Below are 26722 nucleotides of genomic sequence, written 5' to 3'. Positions count from 1 at the left end.
GGTTGCCTGTGGAATTTTATATGCAATATATAGACATATTGGCACCACGGCTACTAGAGGTCTATAGTGAGGCGCGGGATTTGGGACAGCTCTCGATGACTATGTGGGAGGCCCTCATTGTTCCACTATTAAAGCCGGGACGAGATAGTACGGACACGGCGGCATACCGCCCATTGTCAATGCTGTCCACAGACTATAAAATACTCAGTCGGATCCTGGCGTCTCGCCTGCTGCAGCATATGACTAGCTTGATAAATGAGGATCAGGCTGGGTTCATCCCTACCAGGAATACTACTACCAATGTGCGGAGACTGATGAGGATCCTAGGAGAAGCCTGCGAAGGCTCGTCCATGGCTTCAATCCTCTCAGTGGACATAGAAAAGGCCTTTGATAGCCTAGAGTGGCCGTATTTATATAAGACGGTGGTGCGTTTTGGGCTGGGGGAGGCGTTTGTGGGGTGGACGACGGTGCTGTATACTTCGGCAGTGGCACAAGTTAAAGTAGGGCAGTTGATTTCCCCCCGCTATGCGGTAGCCTGAGGGACGCGGCAGCGCTGCCCACTTTCCCCGCTGTTATTTGCATTAGCAATAGAACCTTTGGCAGCGTGGGCTTGGTTGGGACAGTGGTATGAGGGCCAAGCTTTTAGAGGGGAGCAGCAGCACATCTCGTTATACGCAGATGATTTGTTGTTGTTTTTGGCGAATACGGACGATGCATTGGCAGGGGCGGCACAACTGTTATCAGACTTTGGGAAGGTTTCAGGACTGAGGGTTAATTGGTCTAAAACATGTTTATTCCCAGTGCCACCAGGGAGGGTGGCACCTGGGATGTTAAAGACAGTGCGGTGGGAACCATCTTGTTTAGCGTACCTCGGAGTGCATGTCTATCATGGAGACAGTGATATGTTAGAAGGCAATATAGGGCGATGTATACGAGCCCTGAAGGGGACCATGGCATTTTGGAGTACCCTTCCGTTGAAGATGGTGGCGCTCTCTTGGCTGTTGTACTTTTTTAGGACATTACCTATATGAGTGCCATGCTCGGTGTTCGCCAACTTGAAGTCCATGATCGTGGGGTTCATTTGGGGGTCAGGGAGAAGTAGAGTGGCACTAAAAACATTGATGAGACCAAAGGCAGAGGGCAGATTGGTGGTTCCTGACCTGGAATTGTATTACATGGCGGCCCAATTACAGGTTCTTACACAGGCGGTAGCCATGGAATTCCGGGGCCCTGAATGCGCAAAGGGTAGTGGAATTCTGAGGCATGTCCTCTCTTTTATAGTATTGCATCAGCGATTGGACCTGAGAGATCTTACGGTGGAAGAGAAGACTCTGAGGTTGAGTTCGAATAGGAGCTAGCGGAGAGCGGGTGTGCAGCACCCTTATGCACCTGAGATACCACTAGGGATGCTGACGGCATTGCCCCATGGAGGAGATTGGGCGTCATTGTGGGGATGGGAGCAGGCAGGGATCCAAGTGTTGGGGGACTTATATGAGAATGGAATGCTGCTGCCTTATCAAGTGTTGCAGGAGAGGTTTGAGCTCCCGAGGGGAGGTTTCCTGATACATGTGGCCTTGGTGCGTGCAATACAGAAGCATTGGTGGGGGGGTTGATAGAGCCTAAACTAACGAAGGCGTGTCAATATGTGGTGATGGCCGCAGGTACGTTTAAAGCAGTTACATGCTTGTACTCGAGGATACTGACAGAGTGTTTAGCCCTGTTGGATACGCTGCGCCTAAAATGGGAGGAGAGCATTGGGAAACCCTTACCGGAGGCCGCATGGGGGGACATCCTGCGTAGGGCGTGGAAGGGCACAAGGAATGCACGATTCCAACTGGTGCATTTCTTTATATTACATAGAGTGTATTTGACACCTGGTAACATATTGGAATACTAGAACGCTAGCAATGTGATGTATCCCAGATGCACTAGTGTGGGAGCAGAATTGGAGCATATGTTGTAGGGATGCCTGAACTTGGGGGGCTATTGGGGAGAAGTGGGAGAACTATTAAATTTAACTACGGAGCGCCAATTAGACTTTAATATGGCTACATGCATATTACACTGGTTCCCCCACACCTCCAAAACAAAAGTAACAAGTACGTTTGTAGATATGGGTCTGGTGCTGGCGAAAAGGGAAATAACGATGCGCTGGAAATCGAAAGAGGGTCCCAGCAGTAAGAGATGGCGAGCTGAGTTGCTTAAGTGGGCTAGTAGTGAGGGTGCTGTTCGCCTCCAGCAGGCACGACGTCAGAATAATAAAAAAGCGCTGGACACGGCACGAGCATGGGCGGAGTTGGTTCAGACACTGATAAGTCAACCAGCCGAGGAAGACAGGGAATAGTCTGATGGGGCGCATCGGGGAACTGTACCACCCAAGAGGGAAATCCTGGCTTTACGTCAACACGAACCTTAACTATTGAATTGTGGTGGATAATTGGAAAACACCGGTGGGAGGGAGTTATCATTTGTTCATTTGATTAGATATACTAGGTAAACAATGTCGGTTAACGGACATCAATGCTTGTGGATAGCTATATGTCGCAATTTCATTGTGTAATGCGGGGGGGAACATTGGACATGGAAATTAATCAGCGGTCTGGTGGATTTGTAATGGAAACAACTGATAACTGATTATTGGGGGGGAAGAATGTTGAGTAAATGTAACGATAAGTTTTTGATTGCCTAAATGAAAATCAATAAAATATGTTTACAAAAAAAATGGTGATAGCATGGCCCAAACAGGACGAGATGGGAAAGCAAACAAGAATAAATAATGGAAAGTGTGAACTAGTTCCGCTATTTGCCATTCTGAGTCTCTGTAGGTAGCAGAGCTTGTGAAAAGACAGGGGCTGCCGTGATAAATTCACATTAACGCTAGCAAGTTTCAGGTCCAGAGGGCCAAGAAGTGTTCAAAGAGCAAATAGGTTCCCACTTACCCGTGCTATCTGAAGTCCTAAGGCGGAAACTATAGTCCTTATCAGGAGGCTTACAAAATCCTGATGGCCATGTCCAGGGTCATTTTCTCCATTGATGACCACACAGAAGCCCTCAGATGATAAGGCCCTCTGGTTCTTGCATGCTGGAATCCTGTAATGGAGGTGACACTTGGAGCTGCTCAGGCCTAGCTACTGAGCACTAAGGCTGACCCCGTTCTAGCTCCTCCTCTGACATCTCCATGCCTCAGTCCTAGCTCATTCTCTAACATGTTCATGCCCCCTCCTCTCTGCCTGGGCACTCATTTGGGGCTGGCTTTGGCTTGGCCTCTGCATGGGAGGGGAAAAGGAGCGAGGTACTGTGGTTAACAGAAAGGTATCTCAGCCTTTCAAAGGCATCCAGGTGACTAGGGATCTCCTTTTTGCTTGGTGGCAGTGGAATGTTCGTGTGGTTTGGAGGTCACAGAGATCTTAGAAGGTCCTTCCCTCTAGAGAGTGGTCTCAGGATGGCTGCCCGCCAATAGCAGGCACTGCCTCCCTGGGAGTGAAAGGTCTCCAGTGCTGCTCTGCACAATGAGGAGTTAATCTTCTCTAGGGGAGGTCCCTTTTGGTGGAATAGTAGACCTTCTCATTGAGTTCACAGTCATATTCCTCAGCCTAGGCGATCTGAAGGATTAACAGAAGAACTGAGCCCACCTGCAAAATTATTATATTGACTACTGCTATTCATTTAATACATTTTTTATGGCGAAACCCCCCTGTTGAGGCACCAGAAAACTCTTGACAATCCGAGAGCGCCTCTTTGAAGCAGTAAAAAACGAAAGCAGACCATGCAAGATGTCAAAATGGTGATGGCATGGCCCAAACAGGATGAGATGGCAAAGCAAACAAGAATAGATTACGGAAGTGTGAACTAGCTCCGCTATTTGCCATTCTGAGTCTCTGTAGGTAGCAGACCTAGTGAAAAGGCAGGGGCTGCCGTGATAAATTCACATTAACGCTATCAAGTTTCAGGTCCAGAGTGCCAAGAAGTGTTCGAAGAGCAAATAGGTACCCACTTAACTGTGCTATCTGAAGTCCTAAGGCGGAAACTATAGAATAAAGGGCTGATGATTATGGCACAAAGGATGGTGGGTGGGCCACAGAAATTAGCTTTCCAGCATTTCCAAAATAGGTTATGCCTTAAGACTGCTTCCTGTATTACAAAGACCTGACTTCCAGGACAGAGGTAAACAGCAGCAAATGACAGCAAGGCAGAAACCTCATCAGTGCCTGGCAACTGTACATATTGCTGAAGTTTTTCTCTCCTGCTAAAGTGCATCACCCAGCCTCTATGGGGCACCCTCTCCGGACACCCTCCCAGAAGTGAACCAAGTGTTCTTTGGGGTGTGGAGAGCAGCGCTGAGATGGAAAGGCTGGGACCGCAAAATCAAATTGAGACTCCCTTATGGGAGGGTCGACGGTTGGTCCAAGCAACAAATTTAGAAGGTTTCAGGGGATGGGACTGTATAAGGATATCAAGACTGGGAGACGTATGGGAGAGAGATCATATCAAGATCTTTCAGGACCTGCATGTGGACTTCCAAATAACTGCCTCCCAGTTTTTCCAGTACCTACAGCTTCGGCATGAGTTACATGAATACCAGGGAGAATTGGACAAACTCCCAGAGTGTGATCGTTTGGAGAGTTGCTTGCTTATGGGCCATCTGGAGAAGGATGGGATCTCGCAGATATATACAATCCTAGTATCAAATTCCCTTGACTTGCAGAGTGCCTTGAGGGAGAAGAAATGAGAGGGGTGGGTAGGAGCACTGGACGAGGTTGACTGGCGAGCCACATGCCTGGCACCCCGTGTCCTGGCGATATCAGCGAGGCTCTGTCTTGTGCAAGTGAAGTATCTTCATCAAGCATACCCCACACCCCTCTGGCTATCAAAGGCAGGAACCCACAACTCCTCTGTCTGCTACAGGTGCCAAAGTCCAAGGGGGGGCTTCTACCATATGGTGTTGTCCTGTCTTGTTATACACACTCATTAGAACATTGTCAAGGCAATCTTTTCCAGTGTGGTAGAGATACAAATTGAGTCATACCCTAGGATTTTACAGCTGGGCATACTGGGCGATATGGGCGGGGTGCCTGTGGGGATAGGCCTCTGGTGGGACTAGGCACCAGGGAGGCCAAAAGAAACAATGCAAGGCAGTGGAACTATCTGGTAGCCCCATCTACAACGACAAGGACAAATGGTATGGACTGGTGTGCCAAAATGGAGGAAACAATATATGGCCAAAAGAAACAATGCAAGGCAGTGGTACTATCTGGTAGCCCCATCTACAACGGCATGGACAAATGGTATGAACAATATATATGGCCAGGGTTTGTCCCCATTAGTAAGAGAAAATCTGGAGGAAATGGTGGACACACTAAGGCTTGGATGGGTGAGGCTGAGAGTGGTCAGACCCTGGTGTTTACCTGTAGGAAGAGACGCAGGATGGGCGGAGGAAGGGTGGGGGCTACGGGGACAGGGTTGCACCATGCATATGATCTCTACTTCGGAAGAGCAACTGTTTAAAATTTTGTTAATGTGAATAAAATAAATCAAAATTGTTTCTAAAAAACAAAGTTCCTCACCCGGCCTTTCCATCCCTCGCGTTTGTCCTAGTGTTTCTTTTCTTCAGTTAGCTCCCATTTCAGACCCTTTGCTGCAGAGGGTTAGGACTTGCTGAGTTCGTAACTCCTCTCCTGCAGCGCTACAAAGGAGTCAGCGTCTATCCTCTTTCCTGGTTGTGTTGGAGGCCTCCTGGCTGTCCTCTGTGATCATTAAAGCACCTCCAGAGAGAGGACTGATATGTCATAGTCACGTGTAATATTTCAACTGTGACTTCCATTCATCATTGCATTATCAATGCTTCTCTCCTCCCAGGTTATTCTAGAGGTGGTCGTGCATCCACATGTATAGCCCCCTTTCTAGTTCCTGCAGTAATTAAAGGGTTTCTCGTCCTGAATCTCCAAGTACTGGGCAACCATCCATATTACATTTCCGATTTAAAATGACAAGCCCAGAAGAGTCCACAGCTTTTGCTTTCCTTTGATTATAAAGAATCACACATGTACTACTTTCATTTTTTAAACCTAACAGGGAGTAAACAATGGGCGGCATATATTCAAAGGCTCAGTTTTCTTATGAACTAAAGTTTCATGATGGTATTTGTGGGTGGATTTAGGTCTCCAAGCACTGGCTGGCTGCTCTTTCAAGTTTGCTGTTCATTCGCCACACTTGAAAGCTTTAAGCTGGCTACCCTATGAAGCGAGAATCCAAATGAAGATAGCATGTATCACCCATAAAGCGTTACATCACAACACCCCAAGATACCTAGCGAAGAAAATCCAGCTATCGGGAGGTAACCGACCAGCGAGGAGTACTGAGGAATTGCTACTACGGCCAGCCTTTTTCCATAAGAAAAAAACCTATGACAGAGCGTTCTCAGGAGCTGCCCCCAGAATATGGAACTCACTCCCTCCTAACATCAGGAAGATCCAAAATGTGGCATCATTTAAGCGAGAAGTGAAGAGCTTTCTGATGAAGAAATATACCACCTAGATTAGAACATTCACGAACTGATAATGACCTAACTATCATACTTGCTTACACATTTTACTTATGATAGAAGTATACCATTGACTATCAACGCTAACTGCACACGTATTGTATATTTATCATCTACCTCATATTTGTTGTCTGTATAACTGTCTGATATATATGTCTTTCTACTACGCCTTTCTATGTTAAGCGCTCTGATACCCACGGGTCTTGTTCGCGCTATACAAAACTTTATAATAATTCAATTGGACATTTTATACTGAGCACACTGACATATTGGAGGTACTTTTAGGAGAAAAGGGTGTGATAAGAGACCACCATACTATATTGGCATGCCGGAACTGTGGACAGGTTTTTAATTTCCCACTAGCCACCCTGCCTCCCCCCCATCCCCCCAAATCGGAGTTTCACATTCACAAAGTATACTTTAATTTAAAGTACATGAACATTCAATATCATGATATATTCAGGGTGTTGTGGCATGGACCTATATTGCCTACCTTAGGAAGCCTACCAATTCACAATATTTTTATGGGGTTACTGATATGGATATGAAATACTTTATTGTTGAAGTCTAGGCACATATGTGTACTGTGGTTTCCTGCAAGAGGAGAGAATCCCAATAACCCATAAAAATGTAGATTCCATACCTCGTATAAGTAGTCTATCGCACAAAATTTGAAAGCTGCAAACATGGTATCCTGCTCATGAATGAACTTCAAGATGTGTTCTAGTCTAAAATGAAAACATAAACCAAAGAAATACATCAATATCACACACTTAAATAGAAACTTATGAAAAAGGTGACTGCCCACATTTCCGTTTAAGTATTCAATAATTGTTAATTTTTCAATAATTGGTACCAGTGCATCACTAAAAAAACAATTGTTTTATATAAATATCACTAAATAGATAACTAAGGTTGTATGACATTACAACGCATGCTAATACATCGCATGCCATTACATCGAGGTTTTTACAACGCAAGTCGTTACAACGACTTGCGTTGGAGGGTGCTGGACTTAGGAGTAGTATAATTTACTATTCCAACTCCAGTCTACATACAGTAGGGAAGGTGTTGGATAGTAATTTATACTATTCCTTGTCCTAGAGCGCCATCCAGCGCAAGTCGTTGTAACGACTTGCGTTCTAAAAACCGCGATGTAATGGCATCGCGATGTAACGACCGCGTTGTAAACGACGTTTCCCATAACTAAGGTTGAGACACTGCATTTGCTGCTGCTGCTGCCACAGCCAGGCCACCAAATTTAGAGATTGCTGCATCTGTGACTGCTCTTTTCCACAGAAAGAGATTTGACTAACATGGCAGGAGAAATGTCAGCAAAAATAATGTCTGGTGGCCAGGGGCATGGGTATATATGGTAGTCTAGCACTGGGCCTAGAGGCCTGAAGGGCCCACTGAACCCTGATGATTGTTATACGTTGCTTCTCAACCAGTGGTGAAGGGACAGACTTTCCGTGCCAGCACTAGGTCTGGCATGAGGTGCCATGGGGGGGTTGATGAATTGGTTGGCATTGCTAACTTTTTCCAAACATAACCCTCTAAAGAAGGGGTTTTCTTTTGGGAAAAGCATAAATCAATGTCTCTGAGGGACTAGAATGTATCTTTCTAAGAGTTGGGGACATTGCTGGAAGTGGAAAGGGTGTCAATAGACCTGTCCAAAATGAGACAGAGAAACAGGTTGGCTGATGGAAATGACATCAATTTTCGTTAACACTCTGTTACTGTAACTCTAAATGACCCCGAAAGTACTTTATATTTCTGTAAGACATACTTGAGATTTGACACTTCCATACTTCTCACTTTTTGTGCTCCTTTAATTATTCATCAATTTGGGTTTAATCTACCTTAGAAACCTCCTTCCCACTCAGTGTTGTATCAAAAGAAGCTTAAAAAAACATTATATGTGACATTGCACAGGTGGATTTCTGAACTTGGCCATTGTTTGCTTTTGATTTCTGAACTTGGCCATTCTTTGCTTTGTAACTATAGGTGTGTCACAGCCTTAGGGCTCAGATGGGTCTTCTGAGAAAAAAAAGGGCAGCTGCGGGTCAGACAAATGGTTTGTTTACTTTTCAGATGTCCTTTACTTTTGCACAACATTCTTACCCATGTTCTGTTAAAGAAGAGGTATTTTAAGATTCCCATTCTCTGCTCCCTTCAAGGTTTGGGTGTCTGCACAACCGTTAACAAAAATAATGTTTACCGTACCCAAGATCTTAAGTAACTGTTCATATTTGCAACCAGCACCGAAGTAGGACCCTCGCAGTAGCAGAAAGTGCCTACACTGTGGATTTTATTATATTAAAGCATAACGTTGTAGGGGAAAAAACTGTTGAAACAAAAAAGAATAATTGCAAAATTCCAAAGTGAACAAAGCATGCATATATCAGAAAACATTATGACAATTTAAAAAGCTGTGCAAACAAATCAATACTACAAGTAGGCACATTATTACAAAATGGCTACCGCATAAAATTTGCATAAGTGGACAGTGTTTGCCGGGTAGGAGAAGCTGGTGCAAAAAGGTACAGTGCTGCCTATGATGCACTGATGCCGAGAATGCTCGGCAAGAGCATTCAAGAAAAAACACAGAAAAAACTATGAGTGCCCAGAAACGGTGAGATAGTTTCACCCCATGATAAAAACATTTAAAATGCTAAATAAATGTGCGCGTAGAATCAAAAAGACAAACAAAATTACAACACTCTTCAAATGGAAACACCATTACAACAATTAAAAAATTACATTAACAGCAAAAAAGTATATTTGTCTGCACACTTTCCGCAAAGCCCAACACACCTGCAGCATATGTTATGTGCTTCAAAGGTGAAACTATTGTCTGTCCTTAAGCGAGGTGCTGCAGAGGGAACTGAGGCTAGGTCCGCTACATAAATTTGGAGAAGAGGCAAGATGCCCACAGAAGGAGGGAGAAGGCTTCGAAGCGGCCTGAGGAGAGCGCGCTCGGCGAGAGGTCGAGGGACGCCCACAGTGAGAGGCGGCCAGCTGACGTCTTCAGGAGGAAGGAAGATGCATTCGCTTTCCACGGCGTTGTTGAGGGGGAACAACTGGTTCGGAGGGCTGCTTGGTGAGTCGTGCAGGGTCACTGGGAAGTGGGGTGTCATAGTTGGGGGAGGCCCTTCAAGTGAGCTGAGGGACATAGGAGGAGGGAGGGGCCGAGGAGCAGGACCATTTTGGTAAGGCTGACAAGACCTAGACCTGTGGCGGTTTTTAGTGTGCCTCAGAGTGCAGTCAATGCTCAAGGGAATGACGCTGACCAGCAGGAGCCAGGTAGCCTACTTCCAGGAGAGGAAGGGGTTCATCCCCTGGCGCTGGTTGATCATTCAAGTGGCAGTGAGGAGGAACTTGCAGATCAGCACCAGCAGGTAGAGACTGGTATAGTGCAAAAGAATATGGTACCAGCAATTTTCATTAGCAAGGAAGCACAAGAAACGGGGGATATGGCCGGCGTGGGACAATTTAAAATTGTCAAGAATACCAAAGATGCTGCACGAGATAGGTAGGCATCTGAGAAAGAGCGTCTGGGTCCACAGGATAAGGGACAAAGAGGGCTGGTGAAGGAGGGTTTGCACCAAGGGAGTACTCATGAGGATTACATAGATTTCATGTATGACAAGGGATTGGAGCATACTCGTTTTAACAGGGAATACATTTTTCCTGTTGAGTGAGAGGTGCCTGTGGGCTTTGGACCGGAGGAGCAAGACCTGGAAGAAAGTTTAGATGGTCAATGGGTGTGGGTGGAACATGCTCCAGCGGGGGACATGCGCCGTCACAAGAGCAACAAAGGGGACACCAGTAGAGGTGTTGGTTTGGTGGGCAGACAGGAGGAGAGGTAACGGAACAGTATACCTGCTCACAATAGGGCCAGGAAGAAGACAGGCACAGACGGAGGATATGGCAGAGCAGCTGAGGCAACAAGGGCGGCCACTGAACAAAGTGGTTCCAATGTTTAATTTTCAGCAGATTCATCACAAGCGGGCAGGCTTTTAGAGCGAGTACCTGTTTTGAATTGGAAAACTTATGATGGGGGAGTGGGAGATGGAGAACGTCCAGGAAGAAGCCAGCAAATTGTTTTTCCCCAGAGCACATGGGCAAGGGATGATGAGATTGAGGTGGATTGAGGGGAGGGGGGGGCGGGAGGAGGATGTTTGGGACAATATGGAGGTTGTCCCGAATAAAGAAAAGGATAAGGGGAGAAGGAGTGGGACAACAAAATCTGCTCAATCATTTCAGGTTGAACGTGAAGATGCGGCATCCTTGGATCAACAAGAGAATCATGAGCGGATATCTCAAACGGATTTGAGGAGGAGAGCGGAGCAACTACCAAAGGGTAAGCCGCAATGGTGGGGGGCGTGGAATGTAGGGGCAAAAACGGGGGGGAGCAGCTGGGGGACAACGAGCAGGATATACCGATGCAGCACGTGGCGCATCCACCAAAAGGTGAGGAGGTTGGTAGAGAGGGTCAAGGTCAAAGGCAAGAAGAACTTTAAGAGGGGGCAAGTTTACCAAAAAGATTGCCTTATATGGGTTTGGCAATGCCTTTAGGCTCGCATTTGTCACTTAAAACTAAACAGAAAATATGGCAGCATGAGTATGTTGATGTTTTTCGTTTGCTGCATCGTGCTGTCCAGGCAAAGGAAGGTTCAAAAGAGGAAGAAATGGAAATAGCAAGGCGTCCCAGAGTCCCTCGTAGTATAGACAATTGGACATCGGCCTTTTTAATATTTGCCAGCATTTATTGCGAGAGATACCCTGAGAGGGCGGTATCATTATTTAAATACATGGATGTAGTGAGGAAAGCACACATGCATTTTGGGTTTTTTCCATGGTTAAACTATGATGAGGAGTTTAGGGCAAGGATGGGACTGGCTGGAGTCAGACCATGGGGTGACATAGACGCTGAACTGTAGCCTCAGTGGATGTCCTCTTCACACCCTCTGGCAACGACACACACAGCTAGTGCGCTGCCAATGACGCGCCGCCCAGGGAGGGGCGGGGACGATGGCTAGAGGGCAAACAAGTGGACTGGGAGCATGCTGGAATTACAACAGGGATTATTGCAGCAGGCCATACTGCAGATTCAAACATGAATGTTCACAATGTGGTGGTAGGCACACACTCTCTCAATGCTTTACAGCAGCGCCAAGTGCAATGGGACATAAGTTTCAAGAGCAAGGATAAGCAGCAAGGGGGAGAGGGGCACCACTTCATCCTTTATCAAAGGGCTTTTACCCCAATTAAGTGGGAATTGTTTATCCCTTGGCTTAATTCTTACCCAGACAGGCTGGCGGCAGCTAAATTATATTGGGGATTTAAAGAAGGCTTTAGAATAGGCTACCATAGTCCTAGAATCAAACGATGGGCTGACAACCTGAGGTCTGCAAAAGAATTCCCAGAAGTGGTGAGGAAAAAATTGGAAGAAGAGGTAAGGTTAGGAAGAGTGGCAGGCCCCTTTCTTCAATTGCCCTTTGAAAATTTGATAGTTTCACCGTTATGGGTCATTCCCAAGAAAACACCGGGGGAGTACCGAATGATACAGCACCTCTCATGGCCAGAGGGCATGTCTATTAATGATTTAATTGCGGCTGAAGATACCTCAGTTTCATACACCACAGTGGACGAGGCAATGAGAATTGTCAGAGAGTTAGGAGAGAAAGCAGAGCTAGCAAAATGCGACATCCAATCAGCGTTCAGATTGATCCCGATACATCCAGCAGACTTTGAGTTAATGGGAATGCAATTTGAAGGCTATTACTATTTTGACAAAGTTCTCCCAATGGGATGTGCAGTTTCTTGTGCTCTTTTTGAACTGTTTAGCTCATTTTTGCAGTGGATTTATCAACAGATGTGTAGCACAGGTAAAATTTGTCATTACTTGGATGATTTTTTATTCATGGGGAAGGCACAGTCTAGGCATTGTGAATTCGCTTTGAATACTTTTCAGAGCATGGCCACGGAATTTGGGGTGCCTCTGGTGCCAGACAAAATAGAAGGCCCAGCTACAAAGATTACATTTTTGGGCATAGAAATTGATACAGCTGAGATGATGGCACGGCTTCCACAGAACAAGTTGGTGGAGATTAGAGCATGTGTCACAGATGCGTTGCAGGTGGACAAGTTACAGTTACGACAGGTGCAGCGTTTATTAGGCTATTTAAACTTTGCGTGCCGAGTTGTCAGGGCAGGCAGGACTTTCTGCAGACAACTAGGTATGGCCATGTCGGGTGTAACTATGCCGCATCACAGGATCCGACTCACTAAAAGCATGAAGGAAGATTTGAGAATATGGCTCTTGTTCCTTGAAGACTTTAATGGAGTGTCCTTAAATTTTATTGCGGAAGGTATGCTTTGGCAGGTACAGCTTTATTCAGACGCATCAGGTTCAAATGGATTTGGGATTTTTTGGGATGGACGTTGGTGCGCAGAAGAGTGGCCTGACCGGTGGAAGACACAAGGTCGTAGTATCGCGTTCCTTGAGCTGTTCCCACTATTAGTAGCACTGCTGGTATGGGGATCTGAACTTAGTAACAGGACAATACTGTTCCACGTGGATAATATGGCGGTGGTCAACTTAGTCAACAGACAGAAAGCAAAAGACCTGAGAGTTCTGTGCTTACTGAGGGCTTTCATGTTGTTGAGCCTTAGATTGAATATAGTGTTCAAGGCAAAACACATCTCAGGAGTAAATAACACAATCGCTGGTGCACTTTCTCGTTCCCAGTGGGAAAGATTTCGGTCGCTGGCCCCGGGAGCAGCAGTCATGAAAACACCTATTCCTCACAGCGTATGGGCCCTAGGGGATTGAGGATCGTGCAGCTTGTGGAACAGTCTATAGCGCCGGCCACTCAACGGAGTTACATGCTGGCATGGCACGAATTTATAAGTTATGGCAAGATTTTTAACCATGTACAAAGTGATGAGATGTCCATTCCTTTTCCTTTAGATTTTGTCCTGGAGTTAGTCAACAAAGGGCTTTCTCATACAACGATAGCAGGAAAATTAGCGGGGGTCTCTTTTTACGGGCAGCTGTACTGGGGTTCTGATCCAATTAACAATGTACTAGCAAAAAAATGTTTAAAAGGTTTGCAAAGAGAGAATTCCACACGGACTAATGTAAGAGCCCCTATATCGTTTGAGTTATTGCAGCAAGTGCTGCTGAAATTACCTGGATCCTGTTATGATTTTCATGAAGTTAGAATGTTTAGGTTATGCATGATATGGTGTTCTTCGGGGGCATTTAGAGTTTCTGAATTGTTAGGTTTAAGGGCGGAGACTGGTTTAGAGAGCTCGGAGTTTTTTTTGGAGGGGAATGTTTTAAAAATCTGGTAAGGGAAATCAAAAACGGATCAGCTGGGACAGGGAGTGTGGATACACTTAAATCCTAGCTACACAAAAGGGTGTTGCCCTGTGGGTGAGTGGAGGGAATTTAAGTCTGCACAGGCGTTTTCAGATGGGCCGATTTTTGTGCACAAGTCAGGGGAAAAACTTTTGAGCCATCAGCTGCTGTCAGTCCTGAGGAGGGCTTTGTTATTGCTGGGTAAGGATCCAACAAAATTTGCTACACACTCATTCAGGATCGGGGCAGCGTCAGAGGCAGCTAGATTGGGGTTGGGTTCGGGAGCAATCAAAAAGATAGGTAGATGGCGTTCCACTTGCTGTGCGCGATATGTACGGAAATAAAAAGAAACAAAAAACAGGATAATGCTTAATCGTTCTTGTGTTAATAGGTTTTTTCTTTCATCTAGGTGATGTTCGGGGTTTATGTACGAGTAAAAAACAAATATGGATCATAGGCCATTCGTTTGCCAAGTGGGCCGCGATTTTTGCCGAACACCAGATACATGGAAGAAATCTGGGCATCCCCAGCGCTGGACATGAACTTTACTGGTGCGGTAAAGGGGGATGAGATGGGAAAGTTTATTTCCATTGCTTGCAAAAATCAGGTATGACAGAGGCGGTCCAGATCTGTTACTACTCCATTTAGGAGAAAATGACTTGGTAGCAGTGTCTGGTTTAGCTCTATTAAAGAAGATGCAGCTGGACTTAGCGGTGATAAAACACAACTGGATAGGTACTAGGATTGTATGGTCTGAATTTGTTTTCAGGAAACATTGGAGGAATGCACGGAATCAAACAGCAATGGAGAAAGCTAGGAAAAAACTAAACAGGGCAATGAAAATTTTTGTGTGGCCATGGGTATTCAGACTGTAGCACATGATAACATCACTGGTAGAAAAGGCCATTTGTTTCGAGACGATGGAGTTCATCTAACTCAATTGGGAATGGCATACTATATTCTGGAGATAAGAGACATGTTGACTAAAGAGTTGAACGTTTATTTATGGGTCACTTCGGGAGTTGTGGAAGAATAAAAAAAAAAGAAAAAAAAAATCTGAAAGATCAACTAATATTGAGATGAAGAAAAGAAATGTTTGGGTGGGGTTCAGGAAAAATCTGGGGTTTTTCCTGAGTGACGGAATGGGGGGAGGCCAATGTCTAGAGCGGACTTGATCGTCCTTCATGAGAGAGGGTGGGGGGAGGATCAGGATGGGAAAAGGAAAGGAAAAACAAGGAAATTGAAATATGTTTGAAATATGGGGTGAATTCATCAAATGAAGCTTATGGTTGGTTTTGGTCAAAACAGTTACAAGGGAATAAAGTTTGAAATGAAATATAAGGTTTTGGTTTAAAGTTCAAAATTGTACGGTTTCGAAGAAAAATATAAAACATTGATTTAATATTTTGATATTAGAAAATTGCCTGATCTTATGAATAAAGTGGCCTTTTATGCTACAGTGATGTTGTTTGTGTTTGTTGTGGTCTGGATCATTTTGGGCGATCATGGACGGGTGCCTTTGCTCGCCGAGGTGTAACTGCGTAGTCAATCACTGCTCGCTTTCTGCTAATCTCCAGAAAAGAGGCACTCTCGGGGGGCTCTATTTCATTCGTTCTATTCCGTTAGCAAAACATGACGCGTTGCAGCAAGCGCCTTAATCAATTTGTAGAAGGTTATACATACCTTTTGGATATACTCACTATTTATAAATAAGGTTTAGAAGAAAGTTTTTATTTTCCATTGGCTATACATCACAAGGAAAATTGAGGCACATTGTGTTGCTTTCCAGTACCAGTCCATAACTTTGGAGCGATATCAGCAATCTGGACAAATATTATCCAGACTTCGTGTGGGTTTTTTATCCACAGAACGTGTGTGATACTTTGGAGGTATTTACAACAATTTTTCTTCTCCTCCTTAGTTTTTATAATACTAACCACATGGATACAGGGTGCTTTCATTGTTTTCTCTTTTTTTTCCCTACTTTTTCTCTCTCCACTTTTAACAATTTTGTGTTTCTAATAAAGTGGTACACACTTTTCCTGTGACTATATTGGTTTTTAAAAAAATAATCTTTAAAAAAATAATCTCTATTCCTTACACTGGGGTGTTACAAGAGCCTATATACACGTTTTTACTTACCTTTCACCAATTTCACATGAGCACCACTCAAAAGGGAGCGGAGCTGCTCTATGAGCACAATGTTGAATTGGCACAATGGGTTTTTGGTGCTGATCTTTCCAATTGAGTATAGATGTTTATAATATTACAATTACATTGTATCATTTTGTTTGACAGCCTTGAAAAAGTCGCGAATGGCGACGAAACACGTGTCGGCTGTGGCTGAATCAATGTTATTTACAATCTAACGACTGTGACGAAGATCTCTTGCTGGAGAAATAATTGATGCATGTTTTCCATTAAATATTTGGACTGACTGTGGATAGTCAGCTATATACTTATTTGTGCTGTGCTCTGTCTATGTTGAATTAATCATGTTTCACAAACGCGCCAAAACTACGACATCGTTTTATAAAAAATTCAACATACGTAATTGATCACATGGTTTTCAGGGCATTGTAATCAAAGATAGACATTCCATTTCTACGAAATGACCCGCCATATTTGAATAGTCAAAATGCATGTATTATTCCTCTACATTTCAATCAAATCATTCATTTCTCAAAGCTCAAGGTATTGAAACATGAGTGCAAGATACTGGAGAGGGCATGGCGGGTCAGAGTTTACTGCTCTGTTGCTAAACATACACTCAGAATCAAACAAAAAAGCTTTTATTCTGCTATAGCTCTAGCAAAAGGGCGTTATTTCTCACCGCGTATTGATCAGGCCAATAACAATGTTAATGTCTCCGAGTGCTCAAGCACGCTCCGTCCCAGTCTCTGAGCCTTGGTGTAATACTCTTGCCAAGTTCTTTCTGGATAAGATCTGTGGCATTCAGACGGCCCTTTCATCCTGTCTCAGTCCAACTACGGTCCCCCTTCTCTTTTGCCTTCTGCTGGCCTCCTCCATTCACTGCCAACTTTTTTGCCAATAGATTTGTCCTGCACTCTTAAAATCTTGAAAGGATTAAAATCTGGCTCGCCCACTGACCCCTGCGCGGCCAGACTCTTGGCTTCAGCTACTGATATCATCAATCCTGAAGTCAATGTGATCATTAATACTTCTTTGCAGATGCGTTGGTTCCGGCAACTTGGAAGCAAGCAAAAACCCTCCCCCTCCTGTAGAAGCCTACCTTGGACCCATTGGCTCCTGGACATTACCGCCCTATCTCTCTCCTACCCAGTTTGGCTAAGGTATGTGAGAAGGTGGTCACTAATTAACTTACGGAGTATGTCGAGGCCATGGGTCTGCTCCATCCAGCTCAGTCTGGCTTCCGAGCTTCGTATAGCACGGAGTCAGCGCTCTTGGAGGTGTCGGAGGTTATTCAGGATTGCTTGGATGCCGGCGGGAGGGTGGCCTTGGTCATGCTCAACCTCTCTGCGGCATTCGGTATGGTGCCTCACTCCCTGCTTCTTGACCGTCTCTCAGAGATTAGCATATCGGGGTCAGCCTTGGGCTGGATTAGGTCTTTTCTTGACGGCCGTTCGGAGCAGGTCTGGCTTCCACCTTGTGCCTCTGCTCCCCAGCCTAGGGCCACAGGTGTCCCGCAGGAGTCATCCCTTAGTCCTCTTTTGTTTAACATCTATGTTACCCCGCTGGTTTACTTAGCGGAGACACTAGGGGCTAGGGTGATGGCCTACGCGGATGACACCAAGCTTTTATTTACCTGGGGTAAGGATGATGATTCGGTCGCCTCTGCCCAACATTGTCTTCCTTCCATTTTTCATTGGCTGGCTCATGCTCAGCTTAAATGTAACGAGGAGAAATCCAAGATACTCTTGTATGGCAAATTCCCGGCAAACTTTCGAGAGAAACTTTGGCCTCCTGGCTCCCCCTGCCTAGTACAAAAGTAGGCTGTGCTAAGAATCTGGGGGTATGGTTTGAGGAGAACCTGACCGTTTCAGTCCAGGTTAAGAAACTAGCTAGGACCTGCTTTGGTATCTTGAAAACATTAAGGAAGTTTCTTCAGCTTCTCCCTAAGTCGGCTAGGGAAACTGTTGTTCACCCTCTGATCCTCTCCCGCTTGGATTATGCCAATTCATTGTACGCTGTCATCCCGAGCTATCTTCTGAATAAACTTCAGATAGTACAAAACTCGGCTGCCAGACTAGTAGTGTGCGCATTCATCTGCGCTCTCTGCATTGGCTGCCGGTGGAGGCTCGAGTAAAATTTAAAATTCTGACTATCGCCCACAGTGCTCTTTACTTCCGGGGGCCTACCTATCTTCAGAGAAGATTTTCCTTCTATGTCCCAGGGAGACAACTGCGCTCTTCTTCGCAACTATTTGTGCAGACAGTCCGCTTTAAGCGACAAAGGCTTGGCGGGAGCTCCGCTGTTCGGAAAGCTGCTCTTGCTTGGAACACCCTCCCGCTGGCCCTACGTAGCATTCAAGATCTTGTCACTTTTTAAAAAAAGCTCAAAAACCTTCCTCTTTTAGTGTGTCTTTTAACTTTCAACCGTTTCTGTGGCTCGCACCGGGACACTTCCTGGAGTAGCTGTGCGCGTTACAAATTTAAATAATAATAATATTAATTTCATGATACAAGCATTTTTCTTTTCACAAAACATGTACATTTCCATTACTTTTCCATACTTACTATTTACATTTTATTACAAGAAAAATTCCATTTGGCCCGTATGTTATTCTCTCATTGACCTCCTGATGTCGAGAAACACTGTTATTTAGCCGTGTATCGGCTCATACGAGCTATCCTACTGATAGTAGGAAAGTCTCACTCTCATTGCTCTTGCACACCAATATCGCTGTGTATCGGCTTTTGTAAAGTACCCAGCTTTGTAAAGACATATGAGCATAATTTCCAATAGTCTTGCTGTGTTACGGCTCCATATCAAACACGGGTATCGTTTTTGCCGTATATCGGCTTATACTATGCTATAATAGCAAAGCAGTATAGGAGCAATACTATATTATAATTTTCACATTTTGCCGTGTATCGGCTCTCTAAATCCCGACAACATCAATGAGTCAATTACATCCTAATGTGATCTACACAAAGTATCAGTTAACTTAAACAGTTCTTTCATCGCATTTTCTTACAGGTATATTTCATCTTTTTTACTCTTTATCTTTTTTAAATTACAGAAAACTTTTCTCCACCAATGAGAACCCAATAACTTCAGTGTACTGTTTACTGATCACCCAGATGGACCGCCATTTCCTCACCACTATTCATTCCCGAATACTCTAACCGTCTTAGTTTAATGACTCTGTCTCTTCCGCGTATATTAGGGAGCACCTGATCCACCCAAAAAAGCGTAATAGATTCCTATTACTCTGGTGTTGTTCTGCAAAATGCCTCGCCACAGGATATGTTGCATCTTTTTTGGCTATTGCTCGCATATGTTCTAAAATGCAAATATTTAATGGGTGGATCTTGCTCCCAATATGCTTCCGTCCACAAGGACATACTAGACAGTATACTACGTACGAGGAGTTACACTTCAGGAATTTGCTTATAACTTTCTGGTATTTGAGACCGGGTACATTATATTTCAAAGTTCTTCTGGTCCCCACACATGCCTTGCATTTACCGCATTGATAGAACCCCCTCATTTCTTTGATGGTTCCAGTGGGTTTCGACAAGACTTCCAAATGGCTTTATACTAAGTTATCCTTCAAAGACCTTAGCCTTTCTGAAGGTAATTAGTGGTTGAGCTGGTATATCTGGTCCTATTACACTATCTGTTTTCAAGATGTGCCAATTTTTCTTAAAAATCATCCTGAGTTGGTTAGCGTTGTTCAAGAAAAATGTCATCATTCTGAATTGAGGTATATTTTCATTACCATTCTTTTTGATCTTTTCTTTTAATAGATCTTCTCTAGGGGTATTCATGACCCTGCTTAATATTGCTTTCAACAGGCCCTTATCGTACCCTTTCACCTCAAATCTTTGCTGACTTTATTGTGCTGCACTTTTAAAATTCCTCTCTTTAGTGGTTTCTTTTAATTCGTAAAAATTCCTCATAGGGGATACTTTTTATCAGTCTTGGGGGATGACTGCTGGCAGCATGTAAAATCGAGTTGCCTGCCTTAGGCTTACAATATGAGGACATACATGTTTTGCCCTCAATAATGCTAACCTGTAAATCAAGAAAATTCACTGTGTCTGGACTCATGTCTCCTGTGAAATGTAAATTGATGTTATTATCATTCAAATAGTCAATAGATTCCCTGGCAGACTCAAGAGAGCCATTCCATACTATGCACAGGTCATCGATATAGCGATACCAGGAAATAACCCTGGTCATCCAAGCTTTGCTCTTTGGCGAATTGGCCTCCTGCTTCTCCCACCAGCCCACGAACAAGTGCGCGTAGCTGGGGGCAAAGCAGGTGCCCATCGCTGTACCAGAAGTCTGCCAAAAATATTCTTCTCCATAAAGAAAGATGTTTTTCTTCAAACAAAACTCTGTCAATTGCAACAACATGTTATTATGTTCACTGAATCTAAGTGACCTTTTTGCCAAAAAGTGTGTTATTGCTTGCAGACCAGGTTCATGACCAATACAGGTATACAAGCTTGTTATAACCAAGACAATCAATTTATATTCATCATTCCAAGGCAATGTTTCTATACGACACAGAAAATCTCTAGAATCCTTAATATACAAAGGCAACTCCTTTCACAAATTTGAATAAGAAACGATCAATAAAAATGGACAAATGTTCAATTAGGCTACCCTAGGAAGACACAATCGGTCTTCCCGGAAGTTTCTCCGAATTTTTATGGATTTTAGGTATATGATAAAAGGTTGGGACAAAGGATTATGACACCGCAAAAACCAATATTCTTCTGTGTCCAACATTTGCTTATCATACTTATTTTTATTAGTTCTTGATACTTAGAGATACTTTCTTGATAAAACACTTTAGTGACTTTCACATAGCAAGTTTCGTCCGAAAGCTGCCTGTATGCTTCTGCATAGTACTGTTCCCTGGTCTGTAGAACAATGTTCCCACCTTTATCCGAGGGCTTGCATACGATTGTTTCATCATTTTGTAAACTCATAAGTGCATCTTGTTGTCCTTTTGTTATATTCTGTATTTTTCTTTTATTTACTTTTGTTCTTAATGATAGCAAATCTTTATTTACAGCCTCTGAGAACACATCAATTGCATCTGGTGGTAATTGGGGTAGGAATTGTTACGTTGGTTTAAAGGGACTTATGTCTCTTTCTTGTTCCATCCCCAGCTGGATAGCTCTTTCCAAAATATCTGATGTTTCATTACTTTGTTCGTCATTCTCATTTCTTAAGGCCTCCATGGCCTCCCAAGTGCTCTGGTCTTCACCTGTCAATGCATCAGTTTCCTTATGCGTTCGTTGCTGTAGAGAAATAATACATGCATTTTGACTATTCAAATATGGCGGGTCATTTTGTACAAATGAAATGTCTGTCTTTGATTACATTGCCCCGAAAACCATGTGATCAATTACGTATGTTGAATTTCTTATAAAAAAATGCTGTAGTTTTAGCGTGTTTGTGAAAAATATTTTAAAATTGTTATTCCTTTGCTTTGCGCCGAGCGCCCGCTCTTTCTACATTTCTTTTGCCTGCGCCGCTTAGAGGGAATTACAGGGAGCTCTTACCCGCATTTAATTCCTGCACACCCACACTTCGTGGGGTAGAAGGGACTTGGGGGCACTGTGTAATCATCGCGCCGGTTTCAGAGCGCCATCTTGGATTGGGGAGAAGGATTTCCTCACGGAGCGCCATCTTGGGTGAGGGAGAGCCACTCGCCCTGCCAGGACCCACGTATTGGAGGAGGAGGTAATAAAAGTAGGACCTCCTACCTCGCTCAGGCAGACTACAAGCTTCCAATATTCGCGCTGCATGTAAAACGCTCTTCTTGCATTTTAATATTTTAAAATTGTTATTCCTTTGCTTTGCGCTGAGCGCCCGCTCTTTCTACATTTCTTTTGCCTGCGCCGCTTAGAGGGAATTACAGGGAGCTCTTACCCGCATTTAATTCCTGCACACCCACACTTCGTGGGGTAGAAGGGACTCGGGGGCACTGTGTAATCATCGCGCCGGTTTCAGAGCGCCATCTTGGATTGGGGAGAAGGATTTCCTCACGGAGCGCCATCTTGGGTGAGGGAGAGCCACTCGCCCTGCCAGGACCCACGTATTGGAGGAGGAGGTAATAAAAGTAGGACCTCCTACCTCGCTCAGGCAGACTACAAGCTTCCAGCATTCACGCTGCGTGTAAAACGCTCTTCTTGCATTTTAATATTTTAAAATTGTTATTCCTTTGCTTTGCGCTGAGCGCCCGCTCTTTCTACATTTCTTTTGCCTGCGCCGCTTAGAGGGAATTACAGGGAGCTCTTACCCGCATTTAATTCCTGCACACCCACACTTCGTGGGGTAGAAGGGACTCGGGGGCACTGTGTAATCATTGCGCCGGTTTCAGAGCGCCATCTTGGATTGGGGAGAAGGCTCTCCTCACGGAGCGCCATCTTGGGTGAGGGAGAGCCACTCGCCCTGCCAGGACCCACGTGATCTCTTAGCCTTGGCTTTTTAAGATGGCTGCTAGACAGGCGCACAGCGACGGCGCGCAGCGGGTGCGCCGGAGGTGCGCCAGAGGTAAGCCCGTTTGCGCCCGTTCGCGCAACGGACGCACCGGGGGCCGGTCCCCCTGGATTACCATCTATGGGGACTATCACCTATACTCGAGATGAACTCCTATGTATTAACACCAGTTCCTCGCTAAGAGGACTAGCAGTGGCAGCGGGGAAGCAGACAGACTCGTTTAGCTGCGGCCTTCTAAACGTGAGGTCGCTGTGTTCACATCACCAAAGATATTGCCTTCATAATTGACTGCCATGAGTTAGATATTCTACTCATGACAGAGACATGGACAAGCACGGACTGTGCAGTGGAGCTGGGCTTGGCCTGCCCCTCTGGATATAAAATTAGGCACATCCCTCGGATTGGTGCTAGAGGGGGAGGACTGGGCTTAATTTTCAGAGAATCAATAGATCTATCCCTGATTGACATTAAGACCATTCCTGTTTGTGAACTACTAGCCTTCTCTCTGAATGGGCAGGGGGGCGCTCTATTTACCGGTCTGCTCTGTTATAGACCTCCATCTAGCCCTTTTTCAGCCGTGACAGGGCTGATTGAGCTAATCCTTGATTTATCCACCTCGCACTCAAGGTTAATGGTACTGGGAGATTTCAATCTCTGGTTAGGCGGTTCTGGAGAGACTGCGCTCATAGACCTGACCCAGACCTGCCTGAGTATTCAGCTGCAGCAGCTGGTCCTCACCCATACCCACTTAAAGGGCCATATACTGGACCTAGTTTTCGCAGATCCAGAGTACGTAATTGTACGGAACATCCTGCCCCAGTGTTGGACGGACCATGCGCTGGTGCATTTCTCTCTTACGCCCAAGGTGGGGCAGGGGAGAAATAGGAATTCAGGTGGGGTTAAAAGTACCAGACAATTGTCAAAACTCTTGAGTCAGTCCCCTCTACCTTCACTACTCTCAGAGGGTTTCACCTTAGAGGAAAACGTAGACTTGAGCTACGAAAGGCTTAACCAACGGATCGTGTCCTCCCTAGACTCCTTGGCCCCTTTACGGAAAATCAGAAACAGGCCTACTCCGGCTATGCCATGGTTTTCCGAGGAGTTGCTTCAACTTAAACTCCAATGTAAGCGGGCCGAGCGTACTTGGAGAAAGAACTAACTGGACTCCGATCGGGCTCTCTATAAACAGGCCCTGTCCATCTATAAAGCACAGATCAAATGTGCGAAGGCCAGGTTTTTGGAAGAGTCTTTGCGGGTGGCAGTAAACAAATCACAGACCTTGTTTAAGATTGTGAAGGACCTGTCATGCCCTGCTACCGCGGCCAATGCTATCTCTGCATCTCAGTCTCTGTGCGACTCACTGGCACAGGCCTTTGAGGACAAAATCGCAGCCATTTTGAACAATCTTGGCGTTACATCCAGCGGTAATCCTCAAGGATGTAACGAAACGCATCCCGGGCCTACTACAGAAATAACCCCCAGCTTTGCCAGGTTGGACTGCTTTCCTTCTCCAACTTTTGAGGAATTCTGTTCCTTGGCTCACAGCGTGTCGTCGGGATCACCTTTGGACCCGCTTCCACATAAACACTGGAAGCTGTTCCGGGAAGAACTTTTCCCCCCGCTGTTTGCCATCTGTGATCAGTCCCTGGTTTCAGCACAGGTACCAGATTGCTGGAAATTAGCCGTGGTATCCCCCCTTCTTAAAAAGGACACCTTGGACCCGGCTTGCCCAGCAAATTATCGACCTATCTCCCTGCTCCCATTTCCAATAAAGATTCTGGAAAAGTGGGTTACAAAACATCTGTCTAAGTACCTGGAGACCGGGTCCTGCTTGGATGAGGTTCAATTCGGGTTTAGACCGGCCCACGGGACGGAATCAGCGTTAGTGACTGTGCTAGACGATCTCAGGACGCGAGCCGACCATGGAAGAGCAGCCTTTTTAGTGCTGCTTGATATGTCGGCCGCGTTCGACACAGTCAGTCATGCAATTCTGATTAAAAGATTAGAGGATGTAGGGGTGACAGGCCATGCCCTGAAGTGGCTGACATCATACCTTGGAAATCGTCATCAGGTAGTGTCATTGTCAAATTTCAAATCTAACATCAGAAGAGTGGAGCAAGGTGTTCCACAAGGGTCGGCCATCAGCCCTATCCTCTTCAACCTGTACCTGCGGCCCCTGGTTGCGTTGATTAGATCCTTCGGCATAGCGGTGACGAATTACGCGGATGACACTCAACTTGTCTTCTCGCTTGAGGGCAAGAAAGCAGTGGCGTTAGACACCTTCCACCGTTGTATGCTCGCAACTGCGGACTGGCTGAATCAGAATTCGCTGCAGTTTAACAGCTCTAAGACAGAAGTCTTACACTGCACTACTGATCGCGTCCCTAGACCTCTCCAGCCGGACTTTTGGCCGCCTTCCTTCCAGAGCACGACTGTGTCTGCCACCTCGGTCCGTAATCTGGGAGTGATGTTTGGGTCTAACCTCCAACTGGATGCAGCCGTTAATAAAACAGTGAGCACTTGTATGGGACTGCTTCGTATGCTGAGAAAGGTCCTTCCGATGCTTCCCATGGACAGCAGGCCAGAGGTGGTGAGGAGCATTATTGTAAGTCGCTTGGACTACTGTAATGCTCTATTTCTTGGAGCACCATCTACTTTGATAGGAAAACTGCAACGGGTGCAGAATCTCGCAGCCAAATTAGCGCTTGCTCGTCGCCGCCTTGATTCTTCATCTCAGGCACTAAGGGACATTCATTGGTTACCGGTCCTTCAGCGGATCGATTTTAAATCTTTATGTATTGTATTCAGGGCCCTTCATGGACAAGGCCCAGTACCACTACAGAATATGTTCCATTGGTACACTCCGTCCAGATCCCTTCGTTCGGCTTCTGCTTACCTTGCTGTGGTGCCTAAAGTTTTGAGATCGCGGTTGGGCGGCCGATCTTTCAGCTTTACGGCAGCCAGGCTATGGAACGCTCTTCCGCTAGGACTGAGAAGTATGAACGATCTCAATTCCTTTAAGAAAAATTTAAAAACACATCTCTTTCCTAAGGTTGGGTCACGCTAGTTCTTATAAGTCAGCATGGTGCGAAGCAGGTTCCTTCTAGTCAAAGCGCCAGGATACCTGTTGGGTGACAGACATGCGCTATAAAAGAGTACCAATACATACATACAAATACATACATACATATGATTAAGGCGCCTGCCGAAACACGTCACGTTTCGCTCACGAAATAAAACGGATGAAATACAACCCCCTGAGAGTGCCTATTTTCTGGAGATTAACGGAAAACTAGCAGTGATATATATATATTATTAGAACAGACCGGTAGAGGCTCAATTAGATCCTGTCAGGCAGGCCACAAAGCTGCTGGAGTGGCAGAGGCTCAAACTCTGCATTCCGCACTGCGACACTAGCATCACATTAAAGCTTTCAAGTTGTGTTAGTGGGAAGGTCTGTCAAAAAGTGCCCCTGTTGATATGTTTAAGACATATTTGGAAAAACTGCTCAATGCCAGTCAACTATGGCATGGCGGCGTTACAGACCAATAAACATTTTTTACATTATTCAAACACAGACCCTTAAAGCTGGAGTTTGTTTTCAAGAAATGTAAAATTAATGTTCCTGATGTGCTGACGTTGCAGGTCCATGGGTAGAACAGTCGTGCTGTGCAATGTAGATACAGGCAGTGAGAACATGTGAGGGTAGATATCAGAAGCTCTATAACTCTCCCTAGAGAGAGAGGGCAGCCTTTCCAAACCTGTTGGGCTGATGGTTGTGCAGCAATTAGACAGTCGGAAAGTGTTTCCAATGGCATAGCCAGCTGAGACTCCACTGTTAACAAGCATTAGGAAATGCATTAGGTTTTGCCTATGCAAATAATAATTGGCTTTTTATATTGTAAGTTGTAGCTTGCTCAGTTGCACAATATAAGTTACAGAAAGTCTGTTAAAGTGTTATGACTTGTTTATGTACAAAAAGGCAATATATTGTGTGTTACTTGTGGTATTTTAAAGTGGAGAGATTAGGTAAATAGTGGAGGACAAAGATAAAAAAAATATGTACCTGATAAGTAGGCTTAAAAGTAGTGTGGCTATGAGAAGAATAGGGAAAGGGTGGAAGAAAAACCATACCAGTGCAG

General features: G+C 45.0%; 1 protein-coding gene across 1 annotated transcript in view; it reads right to left on the bottom strand.

The window, feature by feature from the left end:
* Window positions 1–26722, bottom strand: part of SHOC1 (shortage in chiasmata 1) — a 1878679-nt gene that overhangs the window by 1754197 nt on the left and 97760 nt on the right. The window contains exon 2 of the mRNA XM_078676649.1: window positions 7185–7269. Coding sequence (XP_078532775.1) covers window positions 7185–7229 — 45 coding nt within the window. The 5' untranslated portion in view covers window positions 7230–7269. The remainder of the gene's footprint in view (window positions 1–7184; window positions 7270–26722) is intronic.

The sequence above is a fragment of the Lissotriton helveticus genome, chromosome 2_1 (assembly GCF_964261635.1).
Source record: "Lissotriton helveticus chromosome 2_1, aLisHel1.1, whole genome shotgun sequence".
Lineage (NCBI taxonomy): Eukaryota > Metazoa > Chordata > Amphibia > Caudata > Salamandridae > Lissotriton > Lissotriton helveticus.
Note: the sequence above shows the minus strand (reverse complement) of the source record. Positions and strands in the feature narration are given on the sequence as shown.